General features: G+C 49.9%; 1 protein-coding gene across 1 annotated transcript in view; it reads left to right on the top strand.

The window, feature by feature from the left end:
• The window catches only part of TTN (titin), a 276,986-nt gene that overhangs the window by 66,430 nt on the left and 199,130 nt on the right, over positions 1-11,426 (top strand). The window contains 20 exon segments of the mRNA XM_025216548.1: positions 1,202-1,480; positions 2,500-3,063; positions 3,637-3,918; positions 4,021-4,299; positions 4,721-4,999; positions 5,096-5,374; positions 5,504-5,791; positions 5,910-6,188; positions 6,341-6,622; positions 6,716-6,994; positions 7,104-7,382; positions 7,496-7,774; positions 7,915-8,202; positions 8,322-8,600; positions 8,848-9,129; positions 9,255-9,533; positions 9,651-9,929; positions 10,036-10,314; positions 10,427-10,714; positions 10,961-11,239. Of these exon segments, the coding sequence (XP_025072333.1) occupies positions 1,202-1,480; positions 2,500-3,063; positions 3,637-3,918; positions 4,021-4,299; positions 4,721-4,999; positions 5,096-5,374; positions 5,504-5,791; positions 5,910-6,188; positions 6,341-6,622; positions 6,716-6,994; positions 7,104-7,382; positions 7,496-7,774; positions 7,915-8,202; positions 8,322-8,600; positions 8,848-9,129; positions 9,255-9,533; positions 9,651-9,929; positions 10,036-10,314; positions 10,427-10,714; positions 10,961-11,239 (5,901 nt within the window).

Consider the following 11,426-nt stretch of genomic DNA (forward strand, 5'->3'; position numbering starts at 1 on the left):
CTCACCGCCCACCTGGCCGCAGCCGCCGCCCCGCTGGAAACCCCCGCCGAGACCCTGCACGTGGAGGAGCAGAAGGAAGAGATCTGCGAGGAGGGCGGGGGGGAGGACGGAGAAGTGGAGGGGCAGGTAGCGGGGGAGGCTCGCGCAGTGCTCCGCAGGGAGCTGGTGGATATGGTTGTGGAGGAAGGCGGGAGCATCAGTCTCGTAGCGGTCATCGCCGGGGCCAAGACGGTGAATTGGCTTTTCCAAGGTAAAGCGGTTTCTTCAGGCAAACGGTTCAAGTGCGCACGAGACCAGGACACGTACACACTAGTAATCAGCAAAGCGTGCAAGGAGGTGCACGAAGGAGAGTATGCCTGTGAGGCTCTGAATGGCGGTGGAAAAACAGCGACAGCCGCGAAACTCACAGTTGTAACAAGAGGTTGGGGATCAAATCCTGTTGCCCTCTAATACTCACTAATGCACTCGTGCCGCAGAGACCGTTTGATCTGTATCTCCCCCGATACAGATACGAGACTCAAGGCGACTCCCTTAATGCCATCACAGCACTAACAGCGGTTTCGCCCTTTCTCTTTCTTCTCTCAAATTCTGGAAGTTGTTCACTTTTCCCGCCCCCACCTACGACTCCGCGTATTTCCCACCTTTTTGGCATCGCTCTGGTTCTCGCTCTTGCTTGAGCCTCATATAAGCGAGGTTCAAGCGGGCCCACGTGTCACTTTTGCCTGCCTCGGAATTTCTTAACAGCGCATGTCGTGCACCGACACCTGCCCCCGTGTCCACCGAGCGGCCATCGGGTCCCTGGTTTCACCCTTCTCATCACGGCCACAGGTCTTGGGCACCATCACCCCGTCTTAGCCCAGTCTCATGCACTTCTTCATCGTCCGCTGTTCCAGCACAACGTGGTATATACTTCTATATCACATTGTGATGCACGAGGCCGGTGCTGTCACCTCACTGTCTTCCTCTGATCCCATTCTGCGTTTGCACCCTGGTTCCTTCTGTTCAGTAGGTTTGGCACTGCTCACGGTCTGCTTTCAGTGTTTGACGGTCATTCTTTGTTTTTTATTTTTCCTTTACAGTCACTTTCCTTGGATTGCTAGTAAATCACCCCTGTAGATGTCAGTCGGTCAGTTCATTAACAGCTGTTTCTCAAAAATGCCAGCGGGCGTGTATTTGAAACCTGTTGTGCTTCTGATTCCAGTCGCCCCGATCCTCAGGAGGAGGCTGGAGTCGCAGGAAGTAGCCGCTAACCACCTGGCCAAGTTCACCTGCGAGATTGAGGCGGCCCCTAACGTTAGATACCAGTGGTATAGAAGTGGCCGAGAAATATACGACGGGGACAAGTTTACCATTCGCAGCTCGAACTACATCTCTACGCTGGAGATCCCCAGGCCGCAAGTAGTTGACTGTGGAGACTACAGCTGCAAGGCTTCCAACCAATACGGCAGTGTAAGCTCCACTGCGGTTTTAAAGGTGTCTGGTAAGTGTGGTGCCTTCATCTGGTCTCCTTTCATTGTGAACACCCCGACACTTTCAAACGGTTTTCTTTGTTGTGGTTTTTTTTTATGATTTGTCTTACGGCACGCGGATCCAAGCAGGTGCAAAGGCCGAAGAGGACAGAACTTTGCCAGTGCCGGGTTCGGGTGTTTTCTGCATCCAGAGGAGGAAACAGCTGGCAGTCGGGTGCCACGGGGGGATGGGATGGGCCGGGCGGGGATTACATCCACTCGAAACAGATACTGTGTTTATTTCAATGGAGGGATTCTTGCAGAGGGTTCATTTCACCTCCAGCAAATGCGCATAAGTGTGTTCTCGTTTATTTGGAAAAAACAATCCCCTCTTTTTTCCTCGGTGTCTGAAGCAAGAAGAAGTGTCTTCACCTGCAAGAATAAAAGTCTGCATGATTTGTCATATATTCCATTCACCCACTTGGGGAGGAGGGTGGCTAGGGTCCAGTTCCCTTCCTCTGACAGTTGTACAAACCTTTCCCCCCTAGTACTTACTCATGTGGGAGGCTCGGTTTCATTGAACTGTCAAGCACCTTGATTAAAGGAACAATTATGAGAGCGGGCAGTTGTTTTAGGGAGCCAAGGGTACCTATCGGCCTATCTCAGTTTACTGAATATTCAATTACTACATTGAAACGCACACATTTTTAATACACCCTCTTCCCTCCTCCCGTATATTTTACTGGTTGAGCGGGTTTGGGTTTGATTCGTGTCTTTTTTTATTGCTTTGTCCTGGATCCGATATTCCTGGTTAAATCATTGACATTAGTAACTTGAGTCTACAAGTCGATACAAGTCTATAGGTACTTACCAGGTGTAACCCAGGCTTTGGATGTTACGTACCGTCCCAGAGGGGCAGATGACCTGGATTCCTTTCTTCCTAGTATCGTTTGTCCTCTTCACTGCTCACCTCTTCTTTTGGCCAGTTTGCAATGCGTGACCTCCACTTGCCGCCCTTGGACCTGTAACTGAGCAGCCCTTTCTTTTGCAGAAGCGTTTCCTCCAACCTTTCTGACCCGACCCGAATCTATCACCACTTTCGTGGGGAAAAGCGCCCGGTTCCTGTGCACGGTGTCCGGTACCCCGGTCATCGAGGCGGTGTGGCAGAAAGACGGCGCCGCCATCGCCTCTTCCGACCATCACCGCATTTCCTCGGTCGAGAACAAACACGTCCTTGAAATCTCCTCTCTGACCGTGAGCGACAGGGGGGTTTACTCTTGTAAGGCCTCCAACAAGTTCGGCGCGGACATCTGCCAGGCGGAAATGGTCATTATCGACAAGCCGCATTTCATCAAGGTGCTGCAGTCCACGCAGTCCCCTGTCAACAAGAAGGTCCGCCTGGAGTGCCAGGTGGACGAAGACAGGAAGGTGACCGTCGTGTGGACAAAGGACGGCAACAAGATCCCTCCTGGCAAGGATTATAAGATTTACTTCGAGGACAAAACAGCAGCGCTGGAAATCCCGCTGGCTAAACTGAAGGACTCGGGACACTACGTGTGCACCGCCTCCAACGAGGCGGGCAGCAGCTCCTCCTCCGCTACGGTAGCAGTCAGAGGTAAGGCCGGGGCCGGATTAAGGCACATGCCTAGGGCCCTAAGTGAAGAAGGGGCCCAGTTGTGTTTATTTTACGTTATAATTATTGAGTGAAAAAAGTAATATAAATATACAGTATTACCTAGGGGCCCAGGAGTTTGTTTGCCTAGGACCCCACTAAAGGGTGAATCTGGCCCTGGGTAAAACCAGGTTTCATCTGCTCTTGGCTTTCTTCTTCTCCCTGGGGAGGGGAGGATGGGGGGGATTGGGGAGGGGGGCCTGCTCTTCCAAGCCGGTGAAAAAAAGAAACCTCACGTTCCTGTCTTCATCGTCCCTTCCGTGTCTGCTGTCCAGTTGTTCCTAGTTTCCGATGTCCTTTCTGCCACCTGAAGATGTTTTTTCCCCCGCAAGCACTACGGTTTTTGTCTGGTGGTGGGGTTTATTTCCTGGAAGATCTCATTAAGTAATGTAATCTTGGGGCTGGGCCTCGGCTGGGATCGGGCCCGGCTCCTCGGAAAGCGCTGGTTTGTTAGGCGCCGACTCACTCTTCCAGGGCTCCCTGCTGCAAGTTTCTTTTCTTTTTTGACATCTTCAGAGCCCCCAACCTTCGTGAAGAAGGCGGATCCGTCTTACTTGCTGACACCGGGCGACTCGGCTCGCCTTCAGTGCAAAGTCAAAGGCTCTCCTGACATCCAAGTGACCTGGTTCAAGAACAACAAAGAGATCCGGGAAAGCAACAAGCACAACATGTCCTTCGTGAACTTTGTGGCCGTGCTAGACATTTCCGACATGAAAGTTGAGGATAGTGGAAGTTACTCGTGCGAAATAGCTAATGATGTCGGCAGCGATAGCTGCAGTACTGAAATAGTTGTCAAAGGTTTGTGCTCACGGTCACTGGCCATTTTATTTGGGAGATGTGGCTTTCTCTTTGGGGCCCGGGAACTAATTCTTTCTTTCCTCGTGCCTTAATGCTTTATAGAAGCCCCAACTTTCATCAAAACCCTCGAGCCAGCCGAGATCGTGAAAGGAACAAATGCCGTTCTTCAGTGCGAGGTGGCTGGCACCGGCCCTTTCGAAATCGGCTGGTTCAAAGACAAGAAGCAGATCCGCAGTAGTAAAAAATACAGGCTGACCTCTCAGAAGTCTGTGATTTCTCTGGAGGTTTCCTCATTTAATAGCGCGGATGTTGGTGAATACGAGTGTTCAGTAGCCAACGAAGTTGGGAAATGCATATGCAGTGCCACATTCATACTGAAAGGTCAGTGAGTCAAAGACAACTCTTTTGCCGCATTGTGGAAACAAATGACTTAAGAAAATCTTAAGAAAATCTTATTTCTTTAAAAAAGTATCGGGTTTATCGTCTTTCCTGCTGCTCTTTAGCGTGCTGTAATGTCCTGCCTATATCTTTGGTAGCTAAGTCCAGTGCAACCTCCAAGGCAAGCAATGAGGAGCAATTCGGTGTCTCTTTCGCTCCCTCCCCCCCCACAGGGGGGTGCTTCGGGGTGATGCATTCCCCCCAGCCATATCCTCCTTCTCCCTCCTGCCTGTAGATAACTTAAGTAGTGCACCAATGCTGTCCACTGGACAAGGGGATTTTAACAAATAACGCGTGATGTGCAGTATCCGGGGGCTCAGGACGATGCACTTCCTAATCGGTGAGTTTTTCTCTTTTGAACTAGAACCACCATCTTTTGTTAAGAAAATCGAAAACGTGACTGCCCTGGTGGGAGACACGGTTACCTTACAAGCTGTTGTCAAAGGGTCAGATCCCATTTCTGTCACATGGATGAAGGGAAAAGACATTATTAAAGACGATCACAAAGTCAAAGTGACCTTTGAGCATGGCCTTGCAACGTTGCAGATCGCTGGTGTCCAGCTTAGCGCGGGGGGCAAGTACACGTGCGTGGCCGAGAACGATGCGGGAAGTCAAACGTGCTTCGGAGAACTGGCAGTGAAAGGTCAGTGCAAGGCACGCTGGCTTCCCGGAGACTTCGGCAGAGCAGGGGAAGTGGCTCCGATTTGTCCTTAATGCCAAGTCTTTGATTCTGTTATAGAACCCGCCAAAATTATTGAGAAAGCAGAAGTGATTGAGGTGACCGCGGGAGACCCAGTCATTCTGGAGTACACCGTGGCAGGCACTCCCGAGTTAAAAACCAAGTGGTTCAAAGACGGCAGGCCGCTGGCTGCCAGCAAAAAGTTCAGGATCAGTTTTAAAAATAACGTTGCGCAGCTAAAGTTTTACGCCGCCGAGATCCAGGATAGCGGCGAGTACACCTTTGAGATCTCTAATGACGTTGGGCTCAGCGCCTGCACCACCGGCTTTACCGTCTTAGGTTGGTATCTTGTCTTTGCAAAGCCCAGCCTTGCCCCGACCTGCGGCCCTACAAAGCAGCGGGCAGTTTAGCCCTGGGTTCCCTCTTTTTCACGCGGTTGGTTTCTTGTCTTTGCTCTGCACCCGACAGATCGTACCCTCCCTCCCTTCTTTACTAAACCCCTGCGGAACGTGGACAGCATCGTCAGCGGCTCCTGCCGCCTGGACTGCAAGGTCGCGGGCTCCCTCCCCATGACGGTGTCCTGGTTTAAGCGCGACACCGAGATCAAGACCAGCGCCAAGTACACGGTGCACTTTGCGGAAGGCTCAGCCTCTCTGGAGATAAAACATTTAGACACGAACGATGCTGGGCTTTATACTTGCAGGGCAACCAACTCTGCGGGCGTTAAAGAGAGCAGTAGCACGTTGTTCGTGAAAGGTTTGGCAGACCGCCTTCTTGCATTTCCCTTTGCATGATGTAACCATTCCTTCTTCCCCGCCAGCACAGCCGACTCTTCCTTACTCTTTTGTGATTGTTTCTTTTCAACGCCATTTAGAGCCCCCCAGCTTTGTAGTAGAGCCGGAGTCTCAGGAAATAGTGCCGGGATCCACGGTGCGGTTGAAGAGCACCTTCAAAGGGACGACGCCGCTCACAATCAAGTGGTTTAAGGGTGACACGGAGCTGGAGATCGGCGGGGCCTGCTTTATCTTGACAGAGCAGCTAGCCAGTTACCTGGAGCTGTACGCGGTCAAACCTGCCGACTCCGGGGAATACATTTGCAAAGCCAGCAACGTGGCCGGTTCCGTGGCGCGCAGTGCAAACTTGTTTGTGAAAGGTTTGCGTCTCCTTCCTTCCTTCCTTTCTCCCCTCCCGGCCGTGAGTGGTCGGGCCGCCTTCCGCCCTGCACCGGGGCCCGAGGGAGGCAGCCCGGCTCTCGGGAATCCTTGTCCTCTGTCTTTGCCCTTACCGCCTGTCTTCAATCCCCAGAGCCCGCTGCCTTCGTGGAGAGGCTCGAGCCGTCCCAGCTGTTAAAGAAAGGCGATTACGCGCAGCTGGCCTGTAAAGTGACTGGGTCCCCTGAGATCAAAATCACATGGTTCAAGAATGACAGGGAAATTAAAGAGAGCGACAAATACAAAATGTCTTTCGCCAAGTCCATGGCGATTCTTAAACTTATAGATGTCGCCATTGAAGACAGTGGGGAATATCTCTGTGAGGCAAGAAATGATGCTGGCAAGGATACTTGCAGCAGTATTGTCACAGTCAAAGGTTTGTGCTAGATCCCCTGCCCCCGATCCCCTATGGTTCATTGCACCATTAAAAGATCCCAAGGCAAACGAACCTCTCTCTCCTGCACTATAGAGTCCCCTTACTTTAGCAAGGAGTTTGAGCCCATGGAGGTACTAAAAGACTCGGATGTTGTGCTGGAGTGCGAAGTGCTGGGTACTCCTCCCTTTGAAGTGTTCTGGGTGAAGGACGATAAACCGGTGAGAAGCAGTAAGAAGCACAGGATAACCGCTGAGGAATCCTTGATCAGCCTGCACATTTTCAGGTTTGATTCTTCAGACGCTGGTGAATACCAGTGCAGGGTGACAAATGACGTCGGAACCTGCTTCTGTAGCTCTGAGGTGGTCCTGAAAGGTTAGTCCCTTTGGCATCACACCATCTGGAGTGTGTTCTTCTAAATTGGACCGCTCTGCTCTGCAGCGGACACTTCCTAAAAAAAAAAAATCTGTTTTCCTCCCACTAGAACCTCCGCAATTTGTGAAGAGAATTGAAAATATTAGCTCCCTCCGAGGAGGCACGGTTGTGTTTCAGGCTGCCATTAAAGGCTCCTTGCCCATCACTGTCTCTTGGTTGAAAGATAATGATGAAGTCGTTGAGGACAACAACGTGAAAATGACCTTTGTGAACAATGTAGCCACTCTCATGATCAGGTCTATTGAACTGAAGCATGACGGGAAATACTTCTGTCAGGCTAAAAACGATGCAGGCATTCAGAGATGCTCCGCTTTGCTCACAGTGAAAGGTTAGTTTAACACGAGGTGCTTTCAAAGTAACCGAGCAATAGCCTTTTCCTTTGAACCATAGCCACACGTGGGCACGCACCTAACATGCTGTATCTCCCTGTACCTACCGCAGAACCTGCAACTATCGTTGAAAAGGCTGTGTCCATAGATGTTACCGAGGGTGACCCCGCCACCTTGCAGTGTAAATTTTCAGGAACTAAAGACATCACAGTCAAATGGTACAAAGACGGCAAGGAGCTGACTTTGGGCCCGAAATACAAAATCAGTGTTACAGACACGGTGTCCGTCCTGAAGGTTGTGCACGCGGAAAAGAAGGACAGTGGGGAGTACACTTTCGAGGTTCACAACGATGTCGGGAGCAGCAGCTGTACAGCTAGCATTAGTGTGCTAGGTGTGTATCGTGCTTCTCCTGCTAGTGGCCTTACGGTCCTGCTTGCTCTTTCTTTTCTGAAACCAGACCTGGGACTCGGGCAGTTTAATCTAACTCGTTGTTTCGTTTGGTTTTGTTTCCTTTTTTTAACTCTTGGCTAGATCTTATCATATCGCCTAAATTCACAAAAAAGCTTAAGAAAATGGACAGCATTAAAGGGTCCTTCGTCCACCTAGAGTGTATAGTGTCTGGGTCACATCCAATAAGTATCCAGTGGTACAAGGATGGCCAGGAGATCACAGCAAGCGAGAAACACAAATATTCTTTCATTGATAACACCGCTTTCCTGGAGGTCAGTCAGCTGGAAGGAACTGACAGTGGGTCTTACACTTGCGAGGCCACAAATAAAGCAGGAAGAAATCAGTGCAGTGGATACTTAACAGTCAAAGGTTTGAGCTGCTTACTCTTTCGCGAGTACTAAGCGTTTCGTTTACCTTTTCGGAGTTCTTTGATCCTAAAGCGATTCTCCCCCACCCCTCCCTCTCCTCCACTTTTCTGTTCGTTATAGAACCACCTTATTTCGTGGAAAAACCACAGTCACAAGATGTGGTGCCCAACTCTAGAGTGCAGTTCAAAGCTCTTGTGAAAGGCACCGTTCCTATGCAGATCAAGTGGTTTAAAGAGAGCAAAGAGCTTCTTTCAGGTGCCACTCGCTCTGTCTGGAAGGATGACACCTCCAGTGTGCTCGAGCTGTTTTCAGCCAAGACTTCGGATTCAGGGACCTACACCTGCCAGATAAGCAACGACGTGGGTACAGCGACTTGCAAAGCCAATCTCTTTGTGAAAGGTGTGTGCTCATTTAACGCACGGTTCTTTGAGTAGATGTGATACCTTTTATTACACCACCTGAGTAGTTGGGGGCAAGCTTTCGGGCGTTGTTCAGACACAGAGAGTCTCTGCTGCTCTGAGACTCCAAGAAAATGTCATTTTGTATCATGGGTTTCTCTTGTTACTAGGAACGATGGTTTATTTCTGAGGTGCGACTCGAGTGAGTCAAGTCTTGCATTTTTTTTTCTTCTTTTGCTCGCGTCCAGAGCCCCCCAGGTTTATTCAGACGCCAAGTCCTGTCGTGGCTTTGAGGAAAGGGAAGTCCACCACTTTCGAGTGCCAAGTATCAGGCACGCCCGAAATCCGCGTGACCTGGTACATTGATGGCAACGAAGTGACCGACCGCGCTAAGTATGGCATCTCTTTCGTGGACGGCTTTGCCGTTTGCAAAGTGACCGATGCCAAAGTGGAGGATAGCGGCACGTACGTGTGCGAGGCGTACAACGACGCGGGTAGCGAGAGCTGCAGCGTTGAGCTGAAAGTGAAAGGTCAGTTCTCAGCAGGGTTTTGGTTGTCTTTTTTGGTGCCGATTTGCAGTTCGGCTCTTCTTTTTTTGGCCTCCCTCCGTATTAAGCTGCTGCCCTTTCTCCCTCCTGTGCATTCGTTGCTGTAGAACCTCCCACCTTTATACGGGAGCTGAAACCCGTGGACGTTGTGAAAGGCTTTGATGCCTCGCTGGACTGCGAGGTCACGGGCACCCCGCCTTTCGAAGTGACCTGGCTGAAAAACAACAAGGAGATTTACAGCAGCAAAAAGTATGCCATGAGTGCCCAGGAGGCAGTGTTTGCACTTAACGTCACCAACTGCGATGTCTCGGATGCTGGTGAATACCAGTGCATTATTTCCAACGACGGAGGCAGCTGCTCTTGCAGCACCAGAGTAGGTTTGAAAGGTCAGTTCAGGGACACCGATGGGAAACCCCACTCCAAACTCAATTCTTTATTGAGTTAAAAACGATTAAACAGTAACTCCCCTTCCCCGGCTTCTTTTTTATTTTTTTAACACACAGAGCCACCCTCCTTCGTAAAAAAGCTGGATAATGTCACCACCGTGCTGAAAAGCTCGGCGGAGCTTCAGTGCGTGGTCGCGGGGGCTCATCCTTTATCTGTGTCGTGGATAAAGGATGAGAAAATCATCGAGGAGGACAAGAACTTCCGCATGACATTCGTGAACAATGTAGCCACGCTGCAAATCAGAAGCGTGGACATCAGTCACCGCGGGAGGTACACGTGTCAGGCCAAGAACGAGTCAGGGGTGGAGAAGTGCTTCGGCTTGCTCTTTGTGCAAGGTTTGTAAGCCCTGCAGTTTCGAGACGATGCTGTAGCTCTGCTTTAAGACACGCGCCTGCCACTCTGGGGAACTTTAACGTATTTGCACTTTAATTCTTACTGCAGAACCCGCCCAGATCATAGAAAAGGCTAAATCAGTTAAAGTGACTGAAAGAGACCCAGTGACCTTGGAGTGCACTGTGGCCGGCACACCAGAACTTCGAGTGAAATGGTTTAAAGATGGCAAACAGCTTCTGCCCAGTAGATATTATACAATGAGCCTTGAAAATAACGTGGCCAGTTTCAGGATTGAACCGGTGATGAAAGAGGACAGTGGCACCTACTCCTTTAAGGTTGAGAATGATTTTGGCAGCGGCACCTGCGAGGCTGTTTTGTCAGTGCTAGGTTTGTATTTCCTTTAACCAAAATTGCTTTCTTTGTGGAAAAAAAAGACGCGTGTGTCTGCTAAGGGAGCACGGGAAGCTGACTGATGTGTTTTGCCATTCTTGTTGGGCAGATCAATCAATCCCTCCGTCGTTTACTAAAAAATTAATGAAAAAAGATAACGTGGTGGGATCATCAGTCCACATGGAGTGCAAAGTTTCCGGCTCACTCCCCATTGCTGCCAAGTGGTACAAGGATGGGAAGGAGATAACTGATAGCGCAAAACACCGAAGCCAGTGCCACGAGAACACTGTGTCGCTGGAAATTGTTAATCTGGAGCTGGAGGACACCGCCAATTACACGTGCAGCGTGTCTAACGTGGCGGGCAGCGACTCCTGCAGTGCGGTCCTGACCGTGAAAGGTTTGAAACTCTTTACAGCTTCTTCTTAGCTAACCAAGCGGCTGGGAAAATACGTAAATCTTTAACAACTAATTACAATCTTCACGTCTTTGAATAATAGCACATTTTCTTTATCCGCGGTTTCCTTTTCTTTATGAAGTGCTCTACACTTTTACTTTCATCGATTGCTTTCTTTGCTTCATCTTCAGCCGTCTCCTCTGCAAAGGATTTAACTAAATCTGTTTTTTCCCTTTAAAAAAAATATAGAGCCACCAAGCTTCCTAGTAAAACCCGCAAGCCAGCAAGCCATCCCCGACTCCGTGGTGGAATTTAAAGCTGTGCTGAAAGGGACGCCGCCGTTTACAATAAAATGGTTTAAAGAAGACTTGGAACTTGTACCTGGCCCTAATTGTTTCCTGGGGGTAGAAGGGTCAACGGGTTTCTTAAACCTGTACTCAGTGGATGTTGCAAAGAGTGGCCATTATACTTGCCATGTCTCCAATGACGTTGGTAGTGATTCTTGCACTACAACTCTGATGGTAACAGGTGTGCAGACGTTCCCGTCTTGTGTTCCTCCCTTTTGTCAGTCTTTGATCAAGCCCAACTAATCCTTGTAAATATTTACAAGCGAATTTTATTGCTGTGCTCCTAATTGTGGAGACTCTTAAGCTTTGCCATACCTCTTTCAGCCGTACCTAGATTTGTTTCATTTGTTCTCCCACCCCCCCCCCCC

The sequence above is a fragment of the Alligator sinensis genome, unplaced genomic scaffold (genome assembly GCF_000455745.1).
Source record: "Alligator sinensis unplaced genomic scaffold, ASM45574v1 scaffold871_1, whole genome shotgun sequence".
NCBI lineage: Eukaryota > Metazoa > Chordata > Crocodylia > Alligatoridae > Alligator > Alligator sinensis.